Genomic DNA, 26,356 nt, shown 5'->3' with positions numbered 1-26,356 from the left:
CTGTGAAGTCCTGTCTCAGTCAGAAATAAAGATCTGATGTCTATATATATATATATATATATATATATATATATATAAACTTGTTCATTGAAATAAAGCTAAAATGAAATATAAATATTAGATGAAATCTTAAACTGAACAAAATTATAGAAATGCCAAATAATGGAAATAAGTTGAAGTTGAAGAAATAGAATTACTAAATTGAAAATTTCATTCATTCGGTCTTGTTTTTTTATTTTATTTTTTATATATTTTATTATAATATTTTCTTGTTTTATTTATATTTGTAGTTATTTATATATATACTATTTTATCTTGATTTTTGTATTTATAGTTATTTTTTAAATAAATAATATAATACATTTTTAAGTAAATGGCTCAGTCGTAAAGCACTGCGTTAGGAGCATAAAAAGGTTGTTAGTTCGATTCCCAGGGAACACACATACTGGTAAAATAAAAATGTGTAGCCTGAAGTGTTTGATCAAGTTATCACCTTTTGCACACTTGAGGTAAACTGTGGTCGTGTCCCAGTCCATAGAGACCAAAACCCAGAAATCAAGAAAGTAATATACGTGGAGCACTACTTAGCATCGAGTGCCATCTAGTGAAAATAAAATATATTACAATTCAAATATGTATTCCTTAATTTAATAAATAAATAAATATCACATTTATATAATAATACTATTAAAATAATTGTAAAAAAAATTAAAAATGATTATTAATGTATAAATGTAATATTATTATTATTTGTTTATAATATATAATTAATAGAGGCACCAGAAGATATGTGATGTGTGTCGCAGCGGTTTTTAGTGTAGTTCTGTCATTCGTCCAGAGCGGCAGGCGGCGCTGCAGTCACTCACATTCACCGCAGCAGTGTCTCCTGGTTCCTCTAAATCTCTCCCATCCGCTATTTTGATGCTGGAGATTCTCTGAGCGTCTAAAACGGATGACAGCTCTTTATTAAACTAACAAATGCGCCAGAAGTGAGCGAACTTGTGTAGATTAAGGATCAAAGCGGTCGCGGAAGGCACAAACATGTCGGCGAGCGCTGTTTATGTGTTGGATCTGAAGGGGAAGGTAAGATAACGGTTCACTAGCACAGCAGGCTAAAGCTAATCCACATCAAACATTAGCGCGAGGGGATTCAAACAGAATTTAAACTTATTGTTCAATACAATAAATGAAATCAGAGTGGATTTAAAAGTCCAGAGTATTACGTTATTAGTTATTGAAACTGAGATCTACTGAAATATATATTAACTTCTCAAGCTGCTGCTTATTATTAACAGGTTTTGATTTAGCAACTGTCATTCAAAAGTCAAGTATTATTAATCACTAAATAATAATATTAAATGTTATTTGTGTATATATGTATATATTTTAATTTGAGCGATTTTAATATAGTTTTAACAATGCATATATATATATATATATATACATATATATATGCATATATACACACACACACACACATATTAATTGTTAAAATGATATAAAAATCAATTAAATTAAATTCACTCATTAAACACGTGCTTATTATAAAGTGATGTTTTGATATGGTAACTGTCAGTCAAAGTCAGTTATTATCACTACTTAATAAAGAGCAGACATTTGTCTTGATCCTTTTTTAAACCTGTTTGTGTCCATCTCTATGCTTCAGTTCATTTAACAAGATACAATTCATATTTCGCTTCTTTTGTAAAGCACTTAGAGTTTAACTTTTACATTTCATCTTACCTCATGTAAATTTTTCATATTTACAGTCTCGCAAAATCATTGCCTTCTATCTGACAGTAGAAACTAAATACGTTTGAATTGCAAGTAATGCTTTGGTTACTCCAGTGCATCTGGGTTGATATGGATGCTGATCCTGGAAACGAGTGTCTTTGGATTCGAACTGCTCTGCATTATTGAGGATCATCTTTGTGTTTCAGGTGCTGATCTGCCGTAATTACCGCGGTGATGTGGACATGTCCGAGATCGAGCATTTCATGTCTCTGCTGATGGATAAAGAGGAGGAGGGGATGCTGTCGCCCATCCTGGCTCACGGGGGAGTTCGCTTCATGTGGATCAAGCACAATAACCTGTACCGTATCCTCCAAACCTCTTAAATCTAGAACGGAGAATCCCATTCATTTTAAACAGACCGTCTGTCAGCTCTGAGGTTACCAGGGTTTTATAGTTAACTACACTAAAACTACTTTGACTCATTGAAATAAAACAAACATTACCTGAAATATAATAAAACTCACAATGAAACATCAGCTTTTAAAAAGATAAACTCAATAATTATACCTCATTTCCAAAATTGATGCATATCTCAATATAGACCAAAATAATCAAGATGGGTTTTTTTGCCCATGATCAAGCAGCTCTATTAATTATTCAATTAGATTTTAATTTAGAATCTTAGCTGACTTGAACATTATAAAATGACATTATAAAGTTATGGGGTCATAAAAATGACACTAAATTACTTTATCATTATTATGATTATAAGTAGTATCTGAAAAATACATTCAGAACAATGGCTGCTGAATAAATGGCTGTTCACTCTGGCATTTTATTAGGTTTTGATCATTCATGATATCATTTAGGATCATTTTACAACATGTTTGTGGTAACCTGTTAATCATTTGATAGGTTTACTGTCTCTTTAAGAATGTTTTGTCTCTTAACCCGCTGACAAACAGTTGTTGCAACATCCAAGAAGAATGCTTGTGTCTCCCTGGTTTTCTCCTTCCTCTACAAAATTGTTCAGGTACATTATACATCAGTTGTGGACTTGAAGTGATTTCTGGGTGAGGGATAAACCCCATAACAGTTTATCACTGCATACATTTCAGTATCACTTGCTTTATTCAAACAGGTTTTCGATCTGTTTTTCCCCAGGTTTTCTCTGAATACTTTAAGGAGCTGGAGGAGGAGAGCATCAGAGATAACTTTGTCATAATCTACGAGCTGCTGGATGAACTCATGGACTTTGGATACCCGCAAACCACTGACAGCAAGATCCTCCAGGAGTGAGTGCATGTTTGATTTCCTTTTTACCAACCATTTTTAACAGTTCTGTTCACTCGCCATCAAACCGTGTGAGTGAGATTCATTTAAAAGTCTCTAAATCCTGACACCCAGTAGATGTGATTCAGAAGCAACCGATGGAAGGTGTTTATTTTTAACAGATACATCACGCAGGAAGGTCACAAGCTGGACACGGGGGCTCCTCGGCCCCCTGCTACGGTCACCAACGCCGTCTCCTGGAGGTCAGAGGGCATCAAGTACAGGAAGAACGAGGTTTTCCTGGACGTCATCGAGTCTGTCAACCTCCTGGTATGTGTTTAGAATAAACAGGAATGCATCACAACGAACAGGACACATTCACATCCATGACATTGTGCTCGAGATGAACCTGTTGTTCTTATGAAAGCTTTAACACGTTACCGAAACGACACGTTAACTAATAGAGCTGGGCAAGCAATCAAATCACATTATATTTTGGCTCCTAATGATTATAAAAACAAGATAATTGCATGTAGTTTTACAATAATTAGCTCTTCGTGTAATGTTTTGTGTTATATACTGAATTAATGTTTAGTAGTTGTGCAAGTGTACTAAAATATACTTCATCTTATTTATTTTGATCATAAATTATACATGATTATTTAAAAATGTGTTGTTCAGATGTAATATATAATGTATATACACTGAACAAAATTATAAATGCCTTACTTTTGTTTTTGGCCCCATTTTTCACGAGCTGAACGAAAAGATCTATGACTTTTTCTATGTACACAAATCTGTCTAAATCTGTGTTAGTGAGCACTTCTCCTTTGTTGAGATAATCCATCCACCTCACAGTATATTTGTAGCAATAGCCAAAAATACATTGTATGCGTCAAAACTGTCAATTTTTCTTTTATGCCAAAAATAATTAGCATATTATGTTCCATGAAGATATTTTGTAAATTTCTAACCGTAAATATATCAAAGCGTCATTTTTGATTAGTAATATGCATTGCTAAGAATTCATTTGAACAACTTTAAAGATGATTTTCTCAATTATTTTTTTTTGCACTCTTAGATTTTCAAATAGTTGTATCTCAGCCAAATTTAGTTTTATCCTAAAAATCAATAAAAAGCTTGTTTATTAATCGTTCAGATGCTGTATTAAATCTCAATTTTAAAACGTATGACTGGTTTTGGGGTCCAGGGTCACATAAAATCATGTAACTCAAAAATGACCAAAATAATTGGGATTATGATATTTGTAGACTGGATGAGTCACATAAAATTACAAAACTATTATAAAAATAATCACACTAATGAACTATATTTATATTTATTACATTTAGTATTTTTAATCAAGATAAATTGGATTTAAAAATATAATTTACTTATGTTCTACTGTGCTAACTTATTTTTTATTTTATTAAAAAATAAACTAATTTTTTAAAATTTGAATTTAAGTGTTTGACATTTGCTCTGCAGGTCAGCGCGAACGGAAACGTCCTCTGCAGTGAGATCGTGGGCTCCATTAAGATGAGAGTGTTCCTCTCAGGGATGCCCGAGCTGCGTTTGGGTCTGAATGACAAGGTTCTGTTTGAGAACACCGGCCGTGAGTCTACTTCCTCAACTTTCTGTTCCCATACGGATGCTTAAAGACCCTTGTGAAATCTGAAACAGAGTTTTATGGCTTTAATTTCACGTCTGCATGCTTTGAGCTCATCTGGATGTGTGTTTTACTCATTTGTTGAATCAGATTTCTCTTCTTCAGGTGGTAAGAGTAAGTCCGTGGAGCTGGAGGATGTGAAGTTTCATCAGTGTGTGCGTCTGTCTCGATTTGAGAACGATCGCACGATCTCCTTCATCCCTCCGGACGGAGAGTTTGAGCTGATGTCCTACCGCCTCAACACACACGTGAGGGTCTAAACTCACTTCAAAATAACAAATATACTCTTATACTTAATTATAATATTAATATTAATGATAATATAATGTGTAAATATATAATATAATGTAGAAGTACAAAGTGTTATGTAAATGTAATACTGAAAAAAAAAAAAAACAATGTCCGTGAGATTAAAAAATATAAAAAATAACTTCAGTAAATGAATAAATTCTGAAAAATGAATAATAAATAAATGAAAAGGAAATTATAAATGACAACAAAAGTTGTAAATTAAACTTAAATTATAATATTGTAAAGTAAATATTTTGTTTAATAAATATACAATTGAGATTTATATTAGGATTAAGATTTTTTTTATATAATACAGAAATACAAAGTGTTATGTAAATATAATACTGAAATATACATTTATTTATATAAGATAATTGAAAACAAAAAAATGACTTCATTGCATTTAATGAATTCCGAAAAAGGAATAATAAATAAATGAGAAGGAAATAATAAATCACAACAAAAGTTGTAAATTAAACCTTAATAATAATAATGTAAGTTAATGTTTTTTTATAAATATAAAATTAAGATTAATATTAAGATATTTTTTTATAATATAGAAATACAACGTTTAATGCAAATATAATATTGAAATAAAACAGAAATTTTATATTTTAACATAAGATTAAAAAATGTAAAACAAATAATATCGTAAATAGTTTTATATATATATATACACAGTTTAAAGTTTAATATTAAGATTAACATAAATATTTTTATTACAATAATTGTAAGTAAAATAATATAATCATAAAAAATTATATAATAAAAAATCTAAAACTACATAAAATTATTACAAATAATAAACAAAAACAATGGCATTAATTCAAATTATGCTAATTCAGAATATTACATTATAAAACATGTTAATTCAAAAGATGAATAAAACTGTAATAGTGTAAAGCAGGTCAGTTTGATTGTGTTGTGGTGGTTTTCTGTGTGAACAGGTGAAGCCTCTGATCTGGATCGAGTCTGTGATTGAGAAGCATTCACACAGCAGAATCGAGTACATGATCAAGGTGAGAACACCTGCATCTGTGGGATTTTATGGTGTGTGTGTGTGTGTGTGTGTGTGTGCACAGAGCATCTAAATCGTGTCTGTTTTACCGCAGGCCAAGTCTCAGTTTAAGCGACGTTCCACTGCCAACAACGTGGAGATCCACATCCCAGTCCCGACGGACGCCGACACGCCCAAGTTTAAGACCACGGTGGGCAGCGTCAAGTGGGTGCCGGAGAACAGCGAGATCGTTTGGTCCATCAAATCTTTCCCTGTAAGAAACAAGCACATTATACTACATCTATTAGCTGAAGAGTGATATCAGCAAAAGCTTACGAGTGTGTGTGTGTGTGTGTTTCAGGGAGGTAAGGAGTACCTGATGAGGGCTCATTTCGGGCTGCCCAGCGTTGAGGCGGAGGACAAGGAGGGAAAACCACCAATCAGTGTCAAGTTTGAGATTCCTTATTTCACCACCTCTGGAATACAGGTGACTTACTGTTACCTGCACACTTTTATTACAAAGTGATACTTCATGGCTTGCAAACCACTTTTTTTTTATTATCTTGGATTATGAGATTGATTTAGACATGTAGACGTGTTTTTTACCATTTTTTTTTTACCATTCTAGTTTTTATTCATATTATGAGTTAGCTTTTATTTTAATATTTTCAGTTTAGTTTTAATTTATCTACATTTTAGTAATTTTATGTGCTTTTGTATTTTTTATGTATTACCATTTACTATTATTTATCTACTATTATAGTTTTTTTCTTCATATTTTGAATTAGATTGTATTTTTATATTTTCAGTTTAGTTTTAATTTATCTACAGTTTAGTAATTTTATGTGCTTTTGTAATTTCTATTCTTTTTGTATATATTACCATTTAGCATTATTTATCTACTATTATAGTTTTTATTCATATTTTTTTAATTGGCTTTTATTTTTATATTTTCAGTTTCGTTTTAATTTATCTACATCTTAGTAATTTTAGGTGCTTTTGTAATTTTTATTATTATTATTATTATTATTATTTATATTACCATTTATTATTATTTATCTACTATTATAGTTTATATATTTTTATTGGCTTTTATTTGTATATTTTCAGGTTTGTTTTAATTTATCTACATCTTAGTAATTTCATGTGCTTTTGTTATTTTTATTCCTTTTTTAATACGACCATTAAGGGTCTTTCCCCTAAATTTAAATTTGAGTTTTAGTTCATTTTTTATTTATTTTATTTCCAATAGATCATTTTAAAAGTATGTAAATGAATATAAGAAATTGAAATAAGTTTGTGTTTCTGTTTATTTTTATCTCCGCTTTTATTTCAATTAACAAAAATGTTTGAATAGTTTTAATTCTAGTTTTACTTAACATAATAATAAGCCTGGTGTAGGCCAGCCTCACTAGGATTTAGAGAACAGAGAGGCTTTTCAGTTGCATTTGTTAATAAATAGATTAATCATTACTTAAAAAACAGCTCCTGTGTTATGGTGTGAATTCCAGAAGCAAACATTACTTTTACTTCAACCATGAGTTTAATGTAGCATGTGCTACTACTGTAACTAGAAATATTGAATCAGAATTAAATCTGTATGTCAGTGTTCAGAAGACCAGAGCAGGGTTGTGTTTTCATCTGTTTTTGACACAAGGTGGCGCTGCTGTCTGTATTTGATGAGCACCTGTTGCTCAGGCTGTGGCAGATGCAGTGTGTGTTCTGGTTATTCCTCTTGTTAGAAATCTGTGCTTTTAAAGGATTTGTACACTGACAGCGGTGTTTAAACATTAATATGAGCACATCACACAATATGAATTTCAACTTTTGAGTGAATTTAATTTCACTAAATATGATTTATTTATGAAAAGAACTCATTTATTTATTCTGATCTGCTGTTTGCCGTAGTGTTGATTCAAATGGAAGTGATCTTTGGGAAACATTTTCCCACATTTGAGATATTCTGTGGTGGAATGAATTGAATTATGTTGAAATGAATGCCCTTTGTCTTGACGTATCATTTCATTTCTTGGGAATGTAAATGAGGCTGTGACGGATCGACGTCTGTCCGACTGATTTTATCTCTGCTTGTGATTGTTGAACAGGGAAATATGTTTTTACAAAGCAATTCCTGCAATTCTGTCCCACTCAGCTTTGATTTCATTCATAAAACGATAAATACAGCATCTACTACCGTGGGGTCATCATTGACTACAACTTAGAATAATTAAAAAAAGGTTTTTGATGACTGAAAAATTATAATTTAAAATGAGAAGTGGTGCATTTGTAGCCAAGTGAGTTAATATACAATTAGGTTAAAAAAACAATTAAAAATCGAATAAAAAATGAATTCAAGCGAAATATATAAATATTTACAAAAACTTAAAAAACAAATCTAAACAAATAAAATAAACTATTATTAAAAATTAAGAATAGCATATTAATAATATTGAAATAACTTCAGTTTATTTGTTGATGAAAGCAGAATGCTGCTGAAGTTCTACTTTAAAAGTCATAAAATCCAAAACTCTTCACTTAAAAAAAAATAATAATGTCATTTGTTCATTTTCATATCCTTCCAAACCTGTATGATGTCTTTCTTCAGCAATCAAATATTTGTTTTTTTTCCCCCATAGAGTGAAAATCAGTGTCGAAGTCCATTATTGTTGTTGTTTCATCGTAAAGACACTTTCTTGGAAATATCTTGACTGACAGACTCCCTTTAAGTTCTCTTAAACATGACAAACATTTGGTAGAATCTTTATCTTGTGTCTCGTACAGCATTGTGGGTTTTAATCTTGTTGCATTAGAAACGTTGCATGCAGTGTGTGCATGTTTTTGTGACATATCAGGACACAACTCTGTATAATGACATGGGTATGACAAAGGTATTACAAGGAGAGGGTGACTTATGAGGACATAACCCATGTCCCCATTTTTCAAAACGCTTATAAATCATACAGAATGGTTTTTTTTAAAAAAGTAAAAATGCACAAAGTTTCCTGTGAGGGTTAGGGTCAGGTGTAGGGCCATAGAATATACATTTTGTACAGTATAAAAGCCATTAGGCCTATGGGATGTCATACGTGACAGTGGCCCAATCCAGACGCTGGGGGCCAGTCAAGGCCAGGGCAGACCACAGCTCCTGCTGCTGATTCTTGTGTGGTTTAGCAGACGGTGTGTTTATTTGTTATGGTCAGTCGAGTGTGTGTGTGTGTGTGTGTGTGTGTTTCTACGGCCTCAGCAGTTTATAAAGGTGGGCAGAACAGAAATGAACTGTACAGGACTGCAGTCGAGCTTTGGGATGTGTTTGTGGAAACTTTCAACAGAAAAATTGCTGTTTGTTGATCTGGGAATGATTCTCGCACAGATGTTGTGCACTGCAGCTTTGAATCAAGCTGTCGGTGGATTCATGCTTTTTGTGTTTACGTGAATAGACTATTTTAAATTTGCAGAAATGTGTTTGCTTCATGCAGAGTTCATTGAATTCGAATGCGATCAGTTTTTGTTTTATGAAATGAGAATAATAATCCTGTTAGTCTCTGTGATCTTCTCTACTCTAAATATGACTCGAGTCCCTTCAGTTTGTGTTTAATGATCCAGCAGGTATGGCTGCATGACTAACTGGAAACAACAACACAAAATTACAATAAGAACCAGTGCTCTTAGCGAATCTGAAAGGCTGATTTAATTCAATATGCACTGTGTGTTTCAGAGTGAAGCACAGCATCCGGTGTTTGTTCATGCTAACAGCTCATCTTTGTTAACAGTAAATGCCTCTCCACTTGAACTTTTTTTTTTTTTAAGCATATGCATCCATTTCTGGTGCTTATAATGTGCATTAGAAAATGCACCATGCGCCAAAAATCTTTCCAGACTTGTAATGAGAAGCACTTATAAATAAAAGAGCAGCTTTAAGGTCCCGATGTGGTTTTCCCTTAAAAATACATGTTTTATGCTAGCCATAAATATTAAGTCTTGCAATTCAACAGTAATGTAATAAAAAGACAATTATTGGTTATATTTCCTTAAATACTTTTCTTTACATTTATATCACAATATTAATATTTCTTATTGTTTTATTAATATTTTTTTTATTTAGTAATGATAATTATAGAATTTTTTTTTGTGCTACAATATGTATTATAATATTAATTTTAGGCATTTTTATGTTTTTATTTAGTAATAACAAACAATAGTAATAATTATTATTTGTGCAACAATGTGCATAATAATATATTTGTTTGTCATTTTTTTGTTTTATATAGTTTTAGTTATGAAGCAAGAGGTATTTTTATTATTATTATTAGTGCAGCACTGTGTATTATTATTATTTACAGCAATATTGATATATAGACAAAAGAAATGGCACACAAAAAAAAACTACAAACTGTAAAAATTGGTAATATGCATTGCTAAGGACTTCATTTGGACAACTTTAAAGGCAATATTCTCCATTTTTTTTTTTTTTTTGCACCCTCAGATTCCAAATTTTCAAATAGTTGTATCTCGGCCAAATACTATCATAACAAACCACACATCAACGGAAAGCTTATTTATTCAGCCTTCAGACAATGTACAAATCTAAATTTCTTATATAATGTGTGTGTGTGTGTGTGGCTCTTACGGGTCAGTGGTGATCGCTGCCTGATGTCCATTGAGTGAACTTGAAGGCAGGTGTCGTTCTGAGACATGTGAAGTGATGCTGTCACTTGAAAGGAGGAGTTCCTTGTCCAGTTCCCACAGCTGAAAGAGGTTTTCACCAGAGACTAGCTTAGGTAAAGGTTTGGTAAAACGAGTAAAAGCATTTACAGTGGAAGCCAGTACTGCAAAGTTGTAAAGCTAAAAAACATTTATGCTTCTCATCTGCGTGAGGATTGATTCGTTTACTATGTTGTCTGATCGCTCTTTTTCTTTTACAGTGTCAGATTTATATTTCTGCATGTAGCAGACGCTTTAATTCAGTCGAGGAGCCAGTATGTAATTTCATGTTGACATTGTTTGACACTTTTGTCTGTAAGCCACAAACCAGACGAACAATCGACAATCAAATGAATCAGACAAATTACAGAGAGGTTGAAGGTGAAACAGCAGTTGAACTCGGGGGACCTCGGGTACGATATTCATAAACAGCTTCGCCAATAAAATGACCTCTAATTTTCTGTTTTAAACAAAAGATTTCCTCAATATAATGGTAAGTTTCATCAGCCCACGCGGATATCAACGACATAAATCCGTCCGAAACTCAATTTCCCCTGAGAGTGAGGATGTTTGGGCAAAAAAGACGAGGGGAAAGTCAATCAGTCGAGTGTCAGATCTAATTAAGTGCTGAACTTCAATGAGATTTCCTCTGGTTTTCGTTCAGCTCTCGACTGCTTCCCATATGTCTTGTGGGGGTTTTGATCCCAGAGCGCCAAAAGAGCTCTTTGGGAATGTAAATGCATGTTAGTTCTTCCATAAATCAAGACTATCATCCGATCACTTCAGTTCGAGGTGCATCACACACTCAGCCCGACTGGGTTCCTGTGAGAGAGGCATTCTGGGTGCTGACGCGCTTGGAAACCTCAGGCAGGCTTTGATAAGCTCTGCTGTTTGCGGTCTGCGTGCCCTGAGCGCCAGGCGTCGAGTCCCCTGCGATTAGCGCCGCCAGCTGATTGTGCGACAGTCCCACGCTCGCAGAACCAGGCCGCGGTTTGGTTGCACGCCAAGCCTCGGACAGTTTGTTTAAGACTGGCCGACCGCATCTAGAGATCTGCAGTCTGTCTGGATGAACTGGACTGGCCTTTGGATTATTACCACTGGCCTCTGCTAGTCACAAATAGACACGTGCGTGTCATTTTTAGCATGCATGGGTTTTATATGAAAACCCGAATAGTTTTCCCAGCATGGCTATATTTATTCTACTGGTCAAATGTTTTTGAAAGGTCTCTTCTGCTCATCAATGCTGCATTTATTTAAAAATGCAGTAGAAACTGTAAAATTATTTCATAATTTTACAATTTAAAAGAACAGTTTTCTATGTGAATATAATGTAAAATGTAATTTATTCCTGTGATTTGCAGCTGTATTTTCAGCATCATTCCTCCAGTCTTCAGTGTCACATGATCTTCAGAAATCAGAATAATATGATGATTTACTGCTCAAGAAACATTTCTGGTTCTTATCAGTGTTGAAAACAGTTCTTTTGAAGTTTCTATTCATTGAGTTTTCCACAAAAATATTAAATAAAAGATTTCAAAATTGAAGATAATTAAACCATTAATGATAATTGTGCAAATCTGATTTCTAATGTTCATTAATCAAGGGTGAAAATTCAGCAGCTCACCCAGAGATAAATTCAATTTTATCATAGAATTTTTTTTTTTATATTTAATGATATTTATCGTTTTTTACTGTATTTTTGATCAAATAAATGCAGCCTTGGGGAGCAGAAGAGACATAATAAAAAAAAATCTTTAATTGCAATTAAAGTGTTTTTTTTCTATTTTTTTTTTTTTATCTATTACTATCACTGAGCGCTGATCAGTTAAAAATACTTAATGTACGCACACAAATACAGTTAAAATGCTAAGCACCATAACGACAAAATGAGTGATAACCGTATTTAGGTTGATTTGAGGCACATTAACTTGTATAAATGTCCTCAGCGGCTCAGACGTTGGGAGAAAATGCTGAATCTTATGTTGAGTCTTGCATCTAAACACAGAACACAGGGATTGCTTGCGAGACATTGATGACGTTACAGATGGTGGAAACTATAGCAATATAGAGCTGTCAATCAACCCCCGTGGCCCCGCCCTATGCAATGTGATGTCATATCGGATAGATAATCAAAACAGCCGGCCTTTTCAAATGGATTTGGTGTATAGTAGGATGCACCGAATATTCGGCAACTGGAATAATAAGTGAAAAAGGCCTAATAATATGAACGCAACCATGACTAACACGATCAAATAGAGGCAACTCCATCATAATTCATAAATGATAGCATTGTAATTTTACTGTCGTTCTGTAAAATAAGATAAAAAGACAATAGTGATAATAAAAAATACCCTACAACAGCTCTATTAATACATTTATTATAAAATTCACAAATAGTGTTCAAATTGGGGACTGTAAAATACTAATGTTTTAAAAGAAGCCTCTTCTGCTCAGCAAGGATGCCTTTATTTGTATAGTAAAAAAAATACATGCTTGAAGTCTCAAAAATTGGCAAATAATATTACTTTACTAACTTATTATTAATTTAAAGGTTAAATTGTGCTTTGTTTGTATAATGTCTGCTAGAATGTAAAAAGAAAATAAAAAAATCAGTGTTAAGTAAATATTTTTAAATTTTGTAATTAATTTAGTTTTATTTGAAAAGCAGGACAAAACAGTAAAAAGTACATTTTGGCAATTTAATTAATGCATAGGTGAACAAAAATGTAAGGGGGGGGGGAGGGGGGGTATTCTGCCTTCAGTGTTTCATTTTGTTCGGCTTCAGCCAAGAATCTTCATTCCGTGCATCTTTAGTTTATAGGAGATTAAAAAATAAGGATTGGGAGGATTTTTGTCATTATAGGACACTGCAAACACACATTTATGTCCAAACACCATGTAAAAGTGGATTTTGCATAATAGATGCCCTTTAATTAAAGTTCAAAACAGCATTTGTTTGAAATAGAAATATTTTGTACCATTATAAAAGTCTTTACCGTCATCTTTAAATCAATTTTATACATAAAAATTAATAATTAATGACATTTTTAATTTCTTTCAACACACACACACACACACACTCAAACAAATCTCACTGAATTCACACTTTTGAACAGTAGTGTGCCATTGTTAGTGTTTTATTCCTGCAATGTCTTAGCAACATTACATTTTAATATAAATATTTACCATGATGCATGTTTTTCCAGCTCATTATACTTCTAAAAACCCTGAAACACCGTCCTTCAGGAAAATCCCTGCTGTATATTTTGTTTGCTTGTTTACATATTGAAGGAATGATGCATGTGAAGAGCTGAATCAGCAGCTGTGTATGTTTGTGTGCGTCTGCCTGCCTGTCTGACCGTGAGCTCACGCCGCATGCTAATGAGAGACCGGTGACCACGCACATCTCAGCACTGCCCACATTGGACTCCATCCAGCTGCAAATATACACTGGAGTTCACTAAGGGCTGACCAGAGCATGACATAAACGCAGCCCGACAAGACGAGCGGCGTACGGCATTATTTAGACCTTCACAGTCTGGCCGTCTCGTCGTGCTCGCCAGGGTGGACGCCGATGGTGGCCTGGGAGGTTTGTGTGAGCTGCACCCAAGAGTGGCACATCACCGGCCCACAGACGCCAGGATTCCCAAAATGCCTCCCGAAACGTGTGTGCACAGGGCTGTCCTCGTGCTTTTTAAATCTGCATTGATACCTAGAATACAGCTCTCGTTCTGCGCAGGCCTATTTTGCATTTTACTTCGGCTATTTTTGTGCATTTAGACAGGGAGGTTTTCTGTGAGAATAGAGTCCACGATTAGAACAAACGCTCGGCAAGATCAACAAAAACAGAGCTGCTGGAGACGAGGACTGTAATTCCTCACGTCGTAAACGTCCACCCTGCTCTCGGGAGCAATTAAAGGTGACTAGAGACTTCAAATTGAATTGCAAAAATAAAGTTACCAAATAAAAATACAAAACACTCCTAACCACCCCTCTCCTCCATGTTTTAATTGTTTTGACAAACAGAAAGTACATAACTCAGTGTTTCAGCCAGATTTGGAGTTCTTGTACTAGTTTTTCGGTAAATTTACATGATTATAATAAGTTATTATGGTATATAATTGTTATTAGTGTTGGGGAAAGTTGCTTTTAAAAGTAATGCATTACAATATTGCGTTACTCCCTAAAAAAGTAACTAATCGCGTTACTAACTAATGCGTTATATTACGTTTGCAATACTTTTTAAATATGAGCAGGGCTTGATTGTTTTGAAAAGTAACTCGGATATTTTCTTTTAAATTAACAAGTAATGCATTACTTATTTACCTAACTTTATTATTATAATAATCAATTACAATGTATATTATTATTGAAGCTGATTATGTTATACTATTTATATACCAATTATAATATAAAACGTGTGTGTGTGTATGTGTAATCAGCAGTGTTTGGAATAACGGCGTTTAAAAGAACGGCGTTAGGTAACGGCGTTATTTTTTCAGTAACGGGGTAATCTAACTAATTACTTTTCCCATCGTTACAACGCCGTTAACGTTAAATGCGGTGCGTTACTATGCATTGATTTAATATGCAATCCGAACGCACCCCTGGCTCACACAGCGAGTGAGCAGGTGGGTTAATAACGAGATAAGCGATTATGATTGGCTAAGGCAGAGTCATGTGTTTCATGGTAGCCAATCAGAGCCAGTGTTTTTACACACACGCGCCAGCGGCGCCAAACACACACAGTAACACACACGCAACAGCTACACACAGAGATTCGCAGCAGCAGAAATGGCGAGTCAGGAGTAATCCGATGAAAAGTTGTTTTTTTCAAGGTGGAGATATAAGCACTACTTCAAATTCATTGTAGTCAAAGGCAAGAACGTGCATGTAATGTGTGACACACGCATCTACAAAGCTAGTGGCCAAAAACACTTTTCTTACAAAGAGTGCAGGATTAAACTCTTGCTGTCTGTTGACGTGCAATAAATCTCGAAAGTTATGTACGAACACCTGTCTGTTCTACTTATTTCAACTGACTTATGAAAACTACTAAAAAAATACAAATTCTTTGACATATAGCAACTTTGTTTTTTTTTTTGTTTTTTTTACAGTAACGCAAATAGTTACTTTCCCTGGTAACAAGTTACTTTTATTATAGAGTAATATAGTTACTAACTCAGTTACTTTTTGGAACAAGTAGTGAGTAACTATAACTAATTACTTTTTTAAAGTAACGTTCCCAACAGTGGTAATCAGTAACAATTATTATTATATAAGTGTGTATTAATCAATATATTTACATTTGGTAATATTTTAGTTATAAAAAAAATCAATTAATGCATTATTATAAACTGTATTATATTCCTGATTATGCAATTGCGGTGAAATTATTTTTTCTAATCACAGGAACAAACCAACAACCAACAATTGTGCTCTTTCAGCATGTTTGGAGCGGTTGTGCAAAGGCTTGTGTAGTGATGCAAGGCCCATATGAACCCAACGAGTGCCATTTCCCCAATCTCACTTCTTCATGGGCTTCCGCCCGCGCTGTCCAACTCTGCCACTTTCCCATGGGCTCAGACCCTAACCCTCGGATGCCCACGAGGACCTGATATGAAGCTAACGCTAGATGATGTATGATGTAGATATCACAAGCCTTGGATGCTTTTGCTTGATATTCCTCAAACATTCTTGCTTGGGTTTCTTCAAAGCATTTTTGTTGTTGTTGTTGTTGCTGTTGTTGCATACAAAAATGCAATAACTTTTTCGCCATCTTTGCTCTGCATTGTGCATTTGAAAAGTATAATTTACTTAAAGAACAAACTAAATATTGCTTTGCATTGTTTGAATGGGTTGTTATTTATTCCCATTGCGTTGTAGGCTTTTAGAAGGTTTGGCTTAATGAATTCACCCACAATGCATTGCAGTGTGACAGTGGTGTGTGTGTTTTGACAGGTGCGTTACCTGAAGATCATCGAGAAGAGCGGCTATCAGGCCCTTCCCTGGGTGCGATACATCACCCAGAACGGAGGTAAAACACTTTCATCCTCTCTTCTCTCTTCTTGTATTTTTTTTTTCACAGCGTTGCTTAATTGTTGCCAAATACCTGCAATGCAGTGCAGAATGATGGGAGATTAGTGTTAAATGCGGAGATGAAATTGTTCTGTGAAAAGAGGATGTTCAGGACAGACATGTGCGAGATGGTGAAACCCAGATAAAATTAGAAGCGCTGGTACAGTGAGTGAATGCTACATGATGTTGTAGGAGACTTTCTTTCTCGGAATTCTCATCTTCAGCTTACAACAGAGAGCAAGGGCTTAATGTTTCGCATATATTTTAGTAGTCAGAGTTGTATTTTTATGCAATTTTTTTTTTGTTGTGTATATAAAAAAAATATATATATATATATTTATTTAGTTAGGTATTTTCCCATCAATTCCACCTGTGTGTAATATTTTGTTGCTTTTTTCTGTATTTGATGAGAAAATATTTTTCCACTCACCATGAACCATATTTTTTAACCCAGCAGTCACTGTAGCTAATTAAAAAATAAAGATAAGTTGCAAAATAAAAATATAATAGTTGTTAATAAAAATATTTGTAAAATAAAATATATATTATATATATATATACGGAAGTTCTAAGCGGCCGTGCATTATAAATCTTTTTCCTTTTTGTTTTTCCGTTATAACTACTTAATTTTCTCGTTATCTCGACATAATGAAAGTCGTTTTCTCGTTATAACTACTTATTTTTCTCGTTGTCTCGACATAACGAAAGTTTGTTTTCTCGTTATAACGACATGACAGTTTTACTGTTGCTATAGTAACAAACTCAACTTTGACAGGCATCTGATGGACAACCATGCAGGCGCTCTTACTGTAGCATATATTTCAGCAAATTTTGCTTCGCCTAGGTAATAACGTCTACAATACTGTACATAAATAAAGGCGGATCAATCACTGTTGATTTTTCCAGAGACTGTAGACCAAACGTTTTGTTTTTGTAATTAACATGTTTAAATGGCAACACCGCAAACACAGTGTGCCTTCAGAAGGATGCAGAACTATTCGAAGATCTTGAGGATTAAACTCACTTTTAATTTTCCAGTTATTTGAAATAAAATTATATATAATTTGTCATTTTTATTAGTCATTATATGCTGTGGCAGATATCATGTGCGTTACAAGCTTCTGTTTGAAAAGATCGTTCATGTGCAGTGTGTGCAGAAAAAAAAACGATTACAACATTATAGAACAAAACTGAATTAAATTAGCCTATGCATTTTACATATACATCACATTTCTCATCAATATGGTTAACAATAAAGATTAATAATAAGGAAAAAAAGCACATCACAAATAGCCTACATCATTAAATCCTGTCCTACTGTAGATACAAAGAACATTTCCGCTTATTAACTACCTAATCATGTGCCTAAAAGAAGCACAAATAAAGATATAGGTGCAAACAGAATACAGTGACATCAACCTTGGTTTTGATAAGCAGTTATTTTATGACCCAGAACGCGTTGGTGAAACTCATGCATCTAGCAAGAACTTAATACACAAAATAATCATGTTGATTAAAGCATTTAACATTTACGAATTAATTAAATGTCAGTAATGAACAAGGCTGCACAAATTATAGCGATTATATTATTATATATATTACACATTTTATATATATATATATATATATATTTTTTTTTTTTTTTACATCTAGATGTTTTTTTCACCTCAGTCAATCTATATTTCTATCTTTACTACATTTTTTGTATTTGCACTGAAAGTTTTTAATTTTTTTTCAATCATGAAGACCACAATTTTAACCGAGCAGGCATTCTAAATAAGATAAATTATAACAGTTAAATATTTCTACCATTTGCTCTTAAAGGTTTTTGTCTGTAGATAATTAAATATTAAAAATAATAAATTATTTAAAGGCATGTTTTATTTCATTTTTTTGTTAAATAAGCATGATAAAGATATTGTCATCTATATATAGCTATAATTATGTTATTATAAGAAATAATTGTTGTTTTGTGCCATGTTTACAGAAATGTTGTTTAATATTTATAATGCATGTATTTTTGACACATGACAAATCCCTGTGGTTTCATTAAAATGGACAGTTTGAAGGGGCTCACAGAAGTGAAATGAACAGTTTTACTACTGCTGTTTAAATCAGAAACACTATTGAACCATCTTTGTCTTGATGCTCTCGTCTAATGACATGAAATGAAAAGCCATGTACCAAGTGCTCATATTACAAAATTGTTGCTAAATTTTCTCCAATCGTGTAAACTCCGGTTAGCTGTCTTCCTCTCTGACTGCATCCAGCATGTGTTTGATACCCACCATTTATCCTAATCTTGTGAACTTGGGTCTCAATCTTACTGACTGATGGAGTTCTTGATTGTGTTTTGATGGGTGGAGAGAGAAAGTTCAGCTGTCACAATTAACTTTGCCCCTGTATTTCCATTTTGTCCTGTTTCCTGTCGTTCTGTGCATTTAATTAAGCCTCGCTCATTTCCTTCTCTCTTTGCAGACTATCAGCTGCGGACTCAGTGAACATGAAGAATTACCCTGGAGGATCATGGGTCAAGGAAGCGTCTCTGTCTGTCTCTATTTCGGCTCCACACTCATCTGCAGTATTCACAACACACTAGTGCTTCCAATCATTTCAAACAAATACACGTCAGATCTTAAGACCTTATGGGTTGGAATAGAATCTTTCACATCGTGTTATTTAGGTTTTATTCAAATCTTCCTATTTTGAATCTTACAAAACTCTCCAGAACATTTTAATCATATGAATTTTTTTCTTGGAAGAATCATATGAATCTTTTTCTTGGAAGAATCATATGAATCTTTTTCTTGGAAGAATCATATGAATCTTTTTCTTGGAAGAATCATATGAATCTTTTTCTTGGAAGAATCATATGAATCTTTTTCTTGGAAGAATCATATGAATCTTTTTCTTGGAAGAATCATATGAATCTTTTTCTTGGAAGAATCATATGAATCTTTTTCTTGGAAGAATCATATGAATCTTTACCGGTTATTAGAATGATAAATCTTTATTTGAAAGAATCATATGAATCTTTCCTTGGAAGAATCATATGAATCTTTACCTGGAAGAATCATATGAATCTTTACCTGTTATTAGAATCATAAATCTTTATTTGAAAGAATCATATTAATCTTTCCTTGGAAGAATCATATGAATCTTTACCTGGAAGAATCATATGAATCTTTACCTGTTATTAGAATCATAAATCTTTATTTGAAAGAATCATATGAATCTTTCCTTGGAAGAATCATATGAATCTTTCCTTGGAAGAATCATATGAATCTTTAATTTTGAATAACTAAGATTCTTATCTTGTCATAACGAATTACATTCCTTTCAACTTCTCATTGATTCTGTTGATTTTGTGTTGAAATATGAGCCTGACGTCCTTGAGAGGATTTGAAAGATTCATACATGCATACTTGCTGATTCACTGAATTGAAATCAATTCTCGGCCGTTCCACAAGCTTTAATTTAGGAAACTGCAGATGTGTGTGTGTTCGGTGTGTGTGTGTGTTTGACAGTAAACAGGAATCAAGTTCCTTTACACTTGATGAAAACGCAGCGCAGTCCTCATCCAAGGAGGAAGTGTTCATACGCGTCACATTTCAGACGTTTTCATACTGTAAACACGTCATGTTTAGATGTTCGTTTGTGGTTATTTATCAGATGAATTCAACAACAGTCGTGAGGTCACAGCAAACGTATGTTGCATATTACAGTGTTTGTTACATTTCAATCAAAAGTCAAAAAAATCTCATGATATTTTGAAGCGTTTGTATTTCTAGGTCATCATTTTGTTCAGGGACATCCTCAGATATTGTTTATTAATATTCAGTATTTCAAGTTTTTTATGTCATTCCTGCACACTGACTCTTTGGTTTGTATTTTATTCTAGAGTTTATTTATAGTCTGTTCAGTGATTGAGTATTTACGGCTGCTCTGGGATCTGTTCACAGTACCTCATGAGTTTACCACACTGCTAAAATGCAGAATTAGACTCGATTAAAACCGTTCAACACACAACTGAAAGCTAAAGTCAACCGTGGTGCCAATTTAAAAAGAGGAGATGAAATCCAAAATGTTAGTTTCTTGTATTAGTTTGTCGATTTGTCTCATTTCATTTGCCTTCAAAGGATAGAATGTGAAGGTTACCATGTTTACTATGGTACAGCATGCAGTGGAGCTGAAATGGGACATAATTGTATTCCTCTTGAAATGTTCCTGTATCTCACTTAATTGATTCACCTCTCTGTGCACGTCAGACATCAATAAAATACCTGTTTAGAAAATACCTCGTCTGATCCATCTCATAATTACTATTGGAAAATGGCTAAATATTTATTTATTTGGCATAATATATAATTTACATTCTTTAATCAAGTTTGAAATTCGCAGTTTATTCTATATACTATACACATTTGTATAAAGATTTTTTTATATGCATGTATAGATTTATTTTATTTTAATATTTTGTAGATTAAAAAGTGTGTGCATGTATATATATATATATATATATATATATATATATATAATAGACTAATAATACATAATGAGCATTTTTATACATCTAGTATACATTTTATAAATTACGCTCATAAGGATCTAGTTATTTAATTAAATTAGGAATTAAAGAATGACTATTCTGTTCCAAGAACGAATATATATATATACACATACACACACACTAAAATATAATATATAATATACATGCATGTATACTTTTGATAGATTCCACACAAGATTAGCATAACCAAGTCAGACTTTAAGACTCAAACATATTCAAATGGACTAAATTTGACCCGTTTTCCCTGAATTATCCAGACCAAGTTGATCCAAACAGATGTTGTGCATGGTTTAATGTTTCTATCTTTACCCAAAGTCATGCCATAAAATATAAAAACGATCATTTATCATTTTATAGCTGATTTTACGCCACTTTGGTGTGTCTGTTAAACATCTCTTGTATTGTGACGTGTGGGTTTTGGTTGGACAGTAGGACAGTCATGCACCAGTCTTTGACTCTACTTGCCCTTTTATTATGATGCCATTGTCCTATTTTCATGCACGAACATGACTCCCCCTGCATAACCAACATCTAATGCAAAAGTCTTCATATTTTGAAATTAATTAATAATTGTTAATAATTTCCCATGGTGCCATTACTCTCAGTATTGGTTCGGTGTTAGAAGATCAAGCAGCAAAAGCTTTGAAAGATTATTCAAGGATAATCAAATAAATGGTGTTTGGCATTTCCATCATTACGCCCACTTTTTAACATTAATTTCTCTTGGCATAGATCGACATGGCTTAGTTTGATTGTTCTGGGAAACTGTGGAGGTGGAATATAAGAGTCCGGATAAGTCACGAAATCAAGTTTCGGTTAGTCAGGAAAAGTGGAGAGTGTCGCTTTACAAATTATTTGTTAAAATACATAAGCCGATTATTTCATAAACATGGTGATCACTTAAACGTTCTGTTTGCATAATGTTCAAAAGTTTTAAATTTATACTTTTATTCAGCAAAGATTCATTAAATTGATCAAAAGTGACAGTAAAGAGGTTTAATGTTACGAAGTTTCAAATTCCCAACTAAAGAACAAAAAATAATAATAATAAAAAACAATCGAATAAATGCTATTTTATAAATAAATTTATATTAATCAAAAAATCCTGAAAATTAATCACAGTTTCCACAAAAAAAATTGAGCAAAACAACTGTTTTCAACATTGATAATAATCAGAAATGTTTCTTGAATCATTATTCTGATTTCTGAAGATCATGTGACCCTGAAGACTGGAGAAATGATGCTGAAAATACAGCTGCACATCACAGAAATAAATTACATTTTTACATATATTCACATAGAAAACAGTTCTTTAAAACTCTAATAATTTTCCAGTATTTTACTGTATTTTTATCAAATAAATGCAGCTTTGGTGAGCGGACGAAACTTGTTTTAATAACATTAAAAAGCTCACTGACTCGTTTGAAACATTAATTTTATTTTGCATTAAATTTAAGTTAAAATAAAATGTTGCATATTTTAATGTGTTTGATTGTCCTGTTACACTATAGGGATGTTTACTGTTGGTATAAAATGTCTTACAGTTACATAAAAATATTATTTCCACCTTTTCTTTAAAAAAAGCATTTGTTATGGTTACTGTTGGGTGTTCTGGACAGATAAGCACAGGTTTGTCCTCTGGTTCATCAGGTTTGTGTGGGAGTCGAAAAGACAAAAGCTTTTGAAAGCAAACAGGTAATACACACTTCACTTCTAGAGCTTCCATTCATAGCGACCACATACCTCAGAGCAGGTTCACACACACACACACACACACACACACACACCAAACCGTCCTCGAGGACGACTCAATCACTGACCGGAAACGTTCCTGGCACCTTCTCCTTTCTGGTGTTTGGCACAGAATGTGGGACCGCTGCAAAGTAAAGAGAAAGAAAGATTCAAAATTCTGAGACCACTTTTGTATGTAAAACATGGGGGAAAATAAAGCAGAAATAAATTCTAAAATTTCCATTTTTGTGACTAATTAAATTATTTTTTGATGCTATATTTCTTTAAATCTCAAATCATATCGGAGAACATGATCATGAGGTCATTAAAGCAACAGACTAAACTACACTTTTCCCTTAAAATTTGTATTAAAATAAATGTTTTGCATGTAATTATACATCATGGTGTATTTATCATTAGGCATATATTAGGATAAGTATATATTTATATTAATATAATTTATATTATAAAAACATTTTTATTAAATATATACATGCATGTGTATGTACAGTCGTGGCCAAAAGTTTTGAGAATTACATAAATATTGGAAATTGGAAAAGTTGCTGCTTAAGTTTTTATAATAGCAATTTGCATATACTCCAGAATATTATGAAGAGTGATCAGATGAATTGCATAGTCCTTCTTTGCCATGAAAATTAACTTAAAAAAAATCAAAAAAATCTTTCCACTGAATTTCATTGCTGTCATTAAAGGACCTGCTGAGATCATTTCAGTAATCGTCTTGTTAACTCCGGTGAGAATGTTGACGAGCACAAGGCTGGAGATCATTATGTCAGGCTGATTGTGTTAGAATGGCAGACTTGACATGTTAAAAGGAGGCTGATGCTTGAAATCATTGTTCTTCCATTGTTAACCATGGTGACCTGCAAAGAAACGTGTGCAGCCATCATTGCGTTGCATGAAAATGGCTTCACAGGCAAGGATATTGTGGCTACTAAGATTGCACCTAAATCAACAATTTAGAGGATCATCAAGAACTTCAAGGAAAGAGGTTCAATTCTTGTAAAGAAGGCTTCAGGGTGTCCAAGAAAGTTCAGCAAGCACCAGGATCGTCTCCTAAAGAGGATTCATCTGCAGGATCGGAGTGCCACCAGTGCAGAGCTTGCTCAGGAATGGCAGCAGCCAGGTGTGAGCGCATCTGCACGCACAGTGAGGCCAAGACTTCTGGAAGATGGCCTGGTGTCAAGAAGGGCAGCAAAGAAGCCACTTCTCTCCAAAAAAAACATCAGGGACAGATTGATCTTCTGCAGAAAGTATAGTGAATGGACTGCTGAGGACTGGGGCAAAGTCATATTCTCCGATGAAGCCCCTTTCCGATTGTTTAGGGCATCTGAAAAAGGCTTGTCCGGAGAAGAAAAGGTGAGCGCTACCATCAGTCCTGTGTCATGCCAACAGTAAAGCATCCTGACACCATTCATGTGTGGGGTTGCTTCTCATCCAAGGGAGTGGGCTCACTCACAATTCTGCCCAAAAACACAGCCATGAATAAAGAATGGTACCAAAACACCCTCCAACAGCAACTTCTTCCAACAATCCAACAACAGTTTGGTGAAGAACAATGCATTTTCCAGCACGATAGAGCACCGTGCCATAAGGCAAAAGTGATAACTAAGTGGCTCGGGGACCAGAATGTTGAAATTTTGGGTCCATGGCCTGGAAACTCCCCAGATCTTAATCCCATTGAGAACTTGTGGTCAATCCTCAAGAGGCGGGTGGACAAACAAAAACCCACTAATTCTGACAAACTCCAAGAAGTGATTATGAAAGAATGGGTTGCTATCAGTCAGGATTTGGCCCAGAAGTTGATTGAGAGCATGCCCAGTCGAATTGCAGAGGTCCTGAAAAAGAAGGGCCAACACTGCAAATACTGACTCTTTGCATAAATGCCATGTAATTGTCCATAAAAGCCTTTGAAACGTATGAAGTGCTTGTAATTATATTTCAGTACATTACAGAAACAACTGAAACAAAGATCTAAAAGCAGTTTAGCAGCAAACTTTTTGAAAACTAATATTTATGTAATTCTCAAAACTTTTCGCCACGACTGTACACATAATAAATATACACCGTATACATACATATAGGTAAACAAACACTTATTTTGGATGTGATTAATCGTTTGACAGCACTCATTTTGTTGTCTTCTTTTAAATGCTCAATAATGTAATTAATATTTAATAATTGTTTTTTTGTTTTGTGTTGTAGTAAATAACAGAAAAAAATTAAAATGTACAAAAAAATTCAATAAGTATTTTAGTTATATATTTCCCCCCAAAAAATATAATATAAAAAATATAAGATATATATTTTACCTAATTGAAACAACATTTTGGTTATTTTTTAGGCCTAAATAATTTATAATGTCATTAATAATAAGTTATAATGTTAAACCTCAGAAAAGTTTAATTCATGCTTAAAATATACAAAAAAGTAAAAAATTTACAAATGTAAAAGTAAACAAAATTTGGGAAATATGTATTAAACATTAACATAAATACATAATACATTCAAATAAATCAAATTTTTGCTAGTATAATTGGTATTGAAAACATTACTATATTACACATGCAAAAGAGAAATATTTTCACAAGTGGTCTCAGACTTTTTGGTCCCTTGCTCTCAGATTCATATTTGTAATGGTGCTTAGTTTCCAAAAGCAGGTGCATTGAGTCTAAAAGTCCTATTGCACAACTCTCTTACAGTTTAATTTCATGAAACAGGGCAGCAGGGTATGTACGTGTCAGCTGAGTATAATATGATAAACCCACGAGGCAATAAAGCGTCCTGTGAATGAGTTTAACTGACTGTAATTGCATCCAATTATGAAACTGGAGCAGATTAGCCTGGTTTGAGCAGGTCGGACAGCGTGGCGTTTCACAGGGTCACACGGAAACCCCTTGTTTTGATTCAAAACGGAATCCTGACGCCTAGCAACCTGGTTCGAGCGGGGGAAGCCCTGGTTGTGTGACGTCAAACAGCAGTTATTCTCTGATGAAGGTGCGGAGATAAACTCCAGGAATTATTTCGCTGCCATCGCAAAAGATCAGCAGTGCATGAGTCAGTGCAATAAAAACTGACTGAAGAAGCGCCGGATGAAAGCCATCTTTACTTAAAAGTGTGTGTGAATGGTGCAAGACACAATAAAGCAGACTAACTTACCCTCTAATTTACATTGACATGCAAGGATTTCTCATGAGACGGCAGGGAAACAAGGAAAACTCACTGAGATGAGCTTTAATTAGTGGCCTGAAACTAAGGGCCGTAAATGAACGTGTTTCAGGTGCTAAAGCTG

The 26,356-nt window shown here is 33.6% G+C and overlaps 1 protein-coding gene and 1 long non-coding RNA gene across 3 annotated transcripts; one reads left to right on the top strand and one right to left on the bottom strand.

Moving 5' to 3' along the window:
• The first annotated feature begins 875 nt into the window (after positions 1-875).
• On the top strand, positions 876-20,328 carry LOC132095988 (AP-1 complex subunit mu-1-like). 2 transcript variants are annotated; one of them, XM_059501097.1, is made up of 13 exons: positions 876-1,083; positions 1,941-2,097; positions 2,700-2,767; positions 2,899-3,029; positions 3,189-3,336; positions 4,495-4,621; positions 4,781-4,923; positions 5,914-5,985; positions 6,079-6,237; positions 6,325-6,450; positions 16,626-16,701; positions 19,221-19,272; positions 20,270-20,328. In XM_059501097.1, exons 1-12 carry the CDS (start codon positions 1,042-1,044, stop codon positions 19,241-19,243), a joined length of 1,272 nt encoding a protein of 423 aa, XP_059357080.1. In that variant the 5' UTR covers positions 876-1,041; the 3' UTR covers positions 19,244-19,272; positions 20,270-20,328. The 2 variants fall into 2 exon arrangements, with proteins under 2 accessions (XP_059357080.1, XP_059357079.1); XM_059501096.1 differs by lacking the exon at positions 20,270-20,328 and having other exon boundaries at positions 19,221-19,378.
• LOC132095990 (uncharacterized) lies at positions 16,445-26,356 on the bottom strand. Its single transcript, XR_009422529.1, has 3 exons — positions 26,224-26,356; positions 23,133-23,188; positions 16,445-16,776 (listed from the first exon to the last, which is right to left on the bottom strand). It is a non-coding gene; the product is annotated as an uncharacterized LOC132095990 (long non-coding RNA).

Source organism: Carassius carassius, chromosome 20 (genome assembly GCF_963082965.1).
Source record: "Carassius carassius chromosome 20, fCarCar2.1, whole genome shotgun sequence".
NCBI classification, from domain to species: Eukaryota; Metazoa; Chordata; class Actinopteri; order Cypriniformes; family Cyprinidae; genus Carassius; species Carassius carassius.
This window is presented reverse-complemented; position numbering and strand designations above follow the sequence as displayed.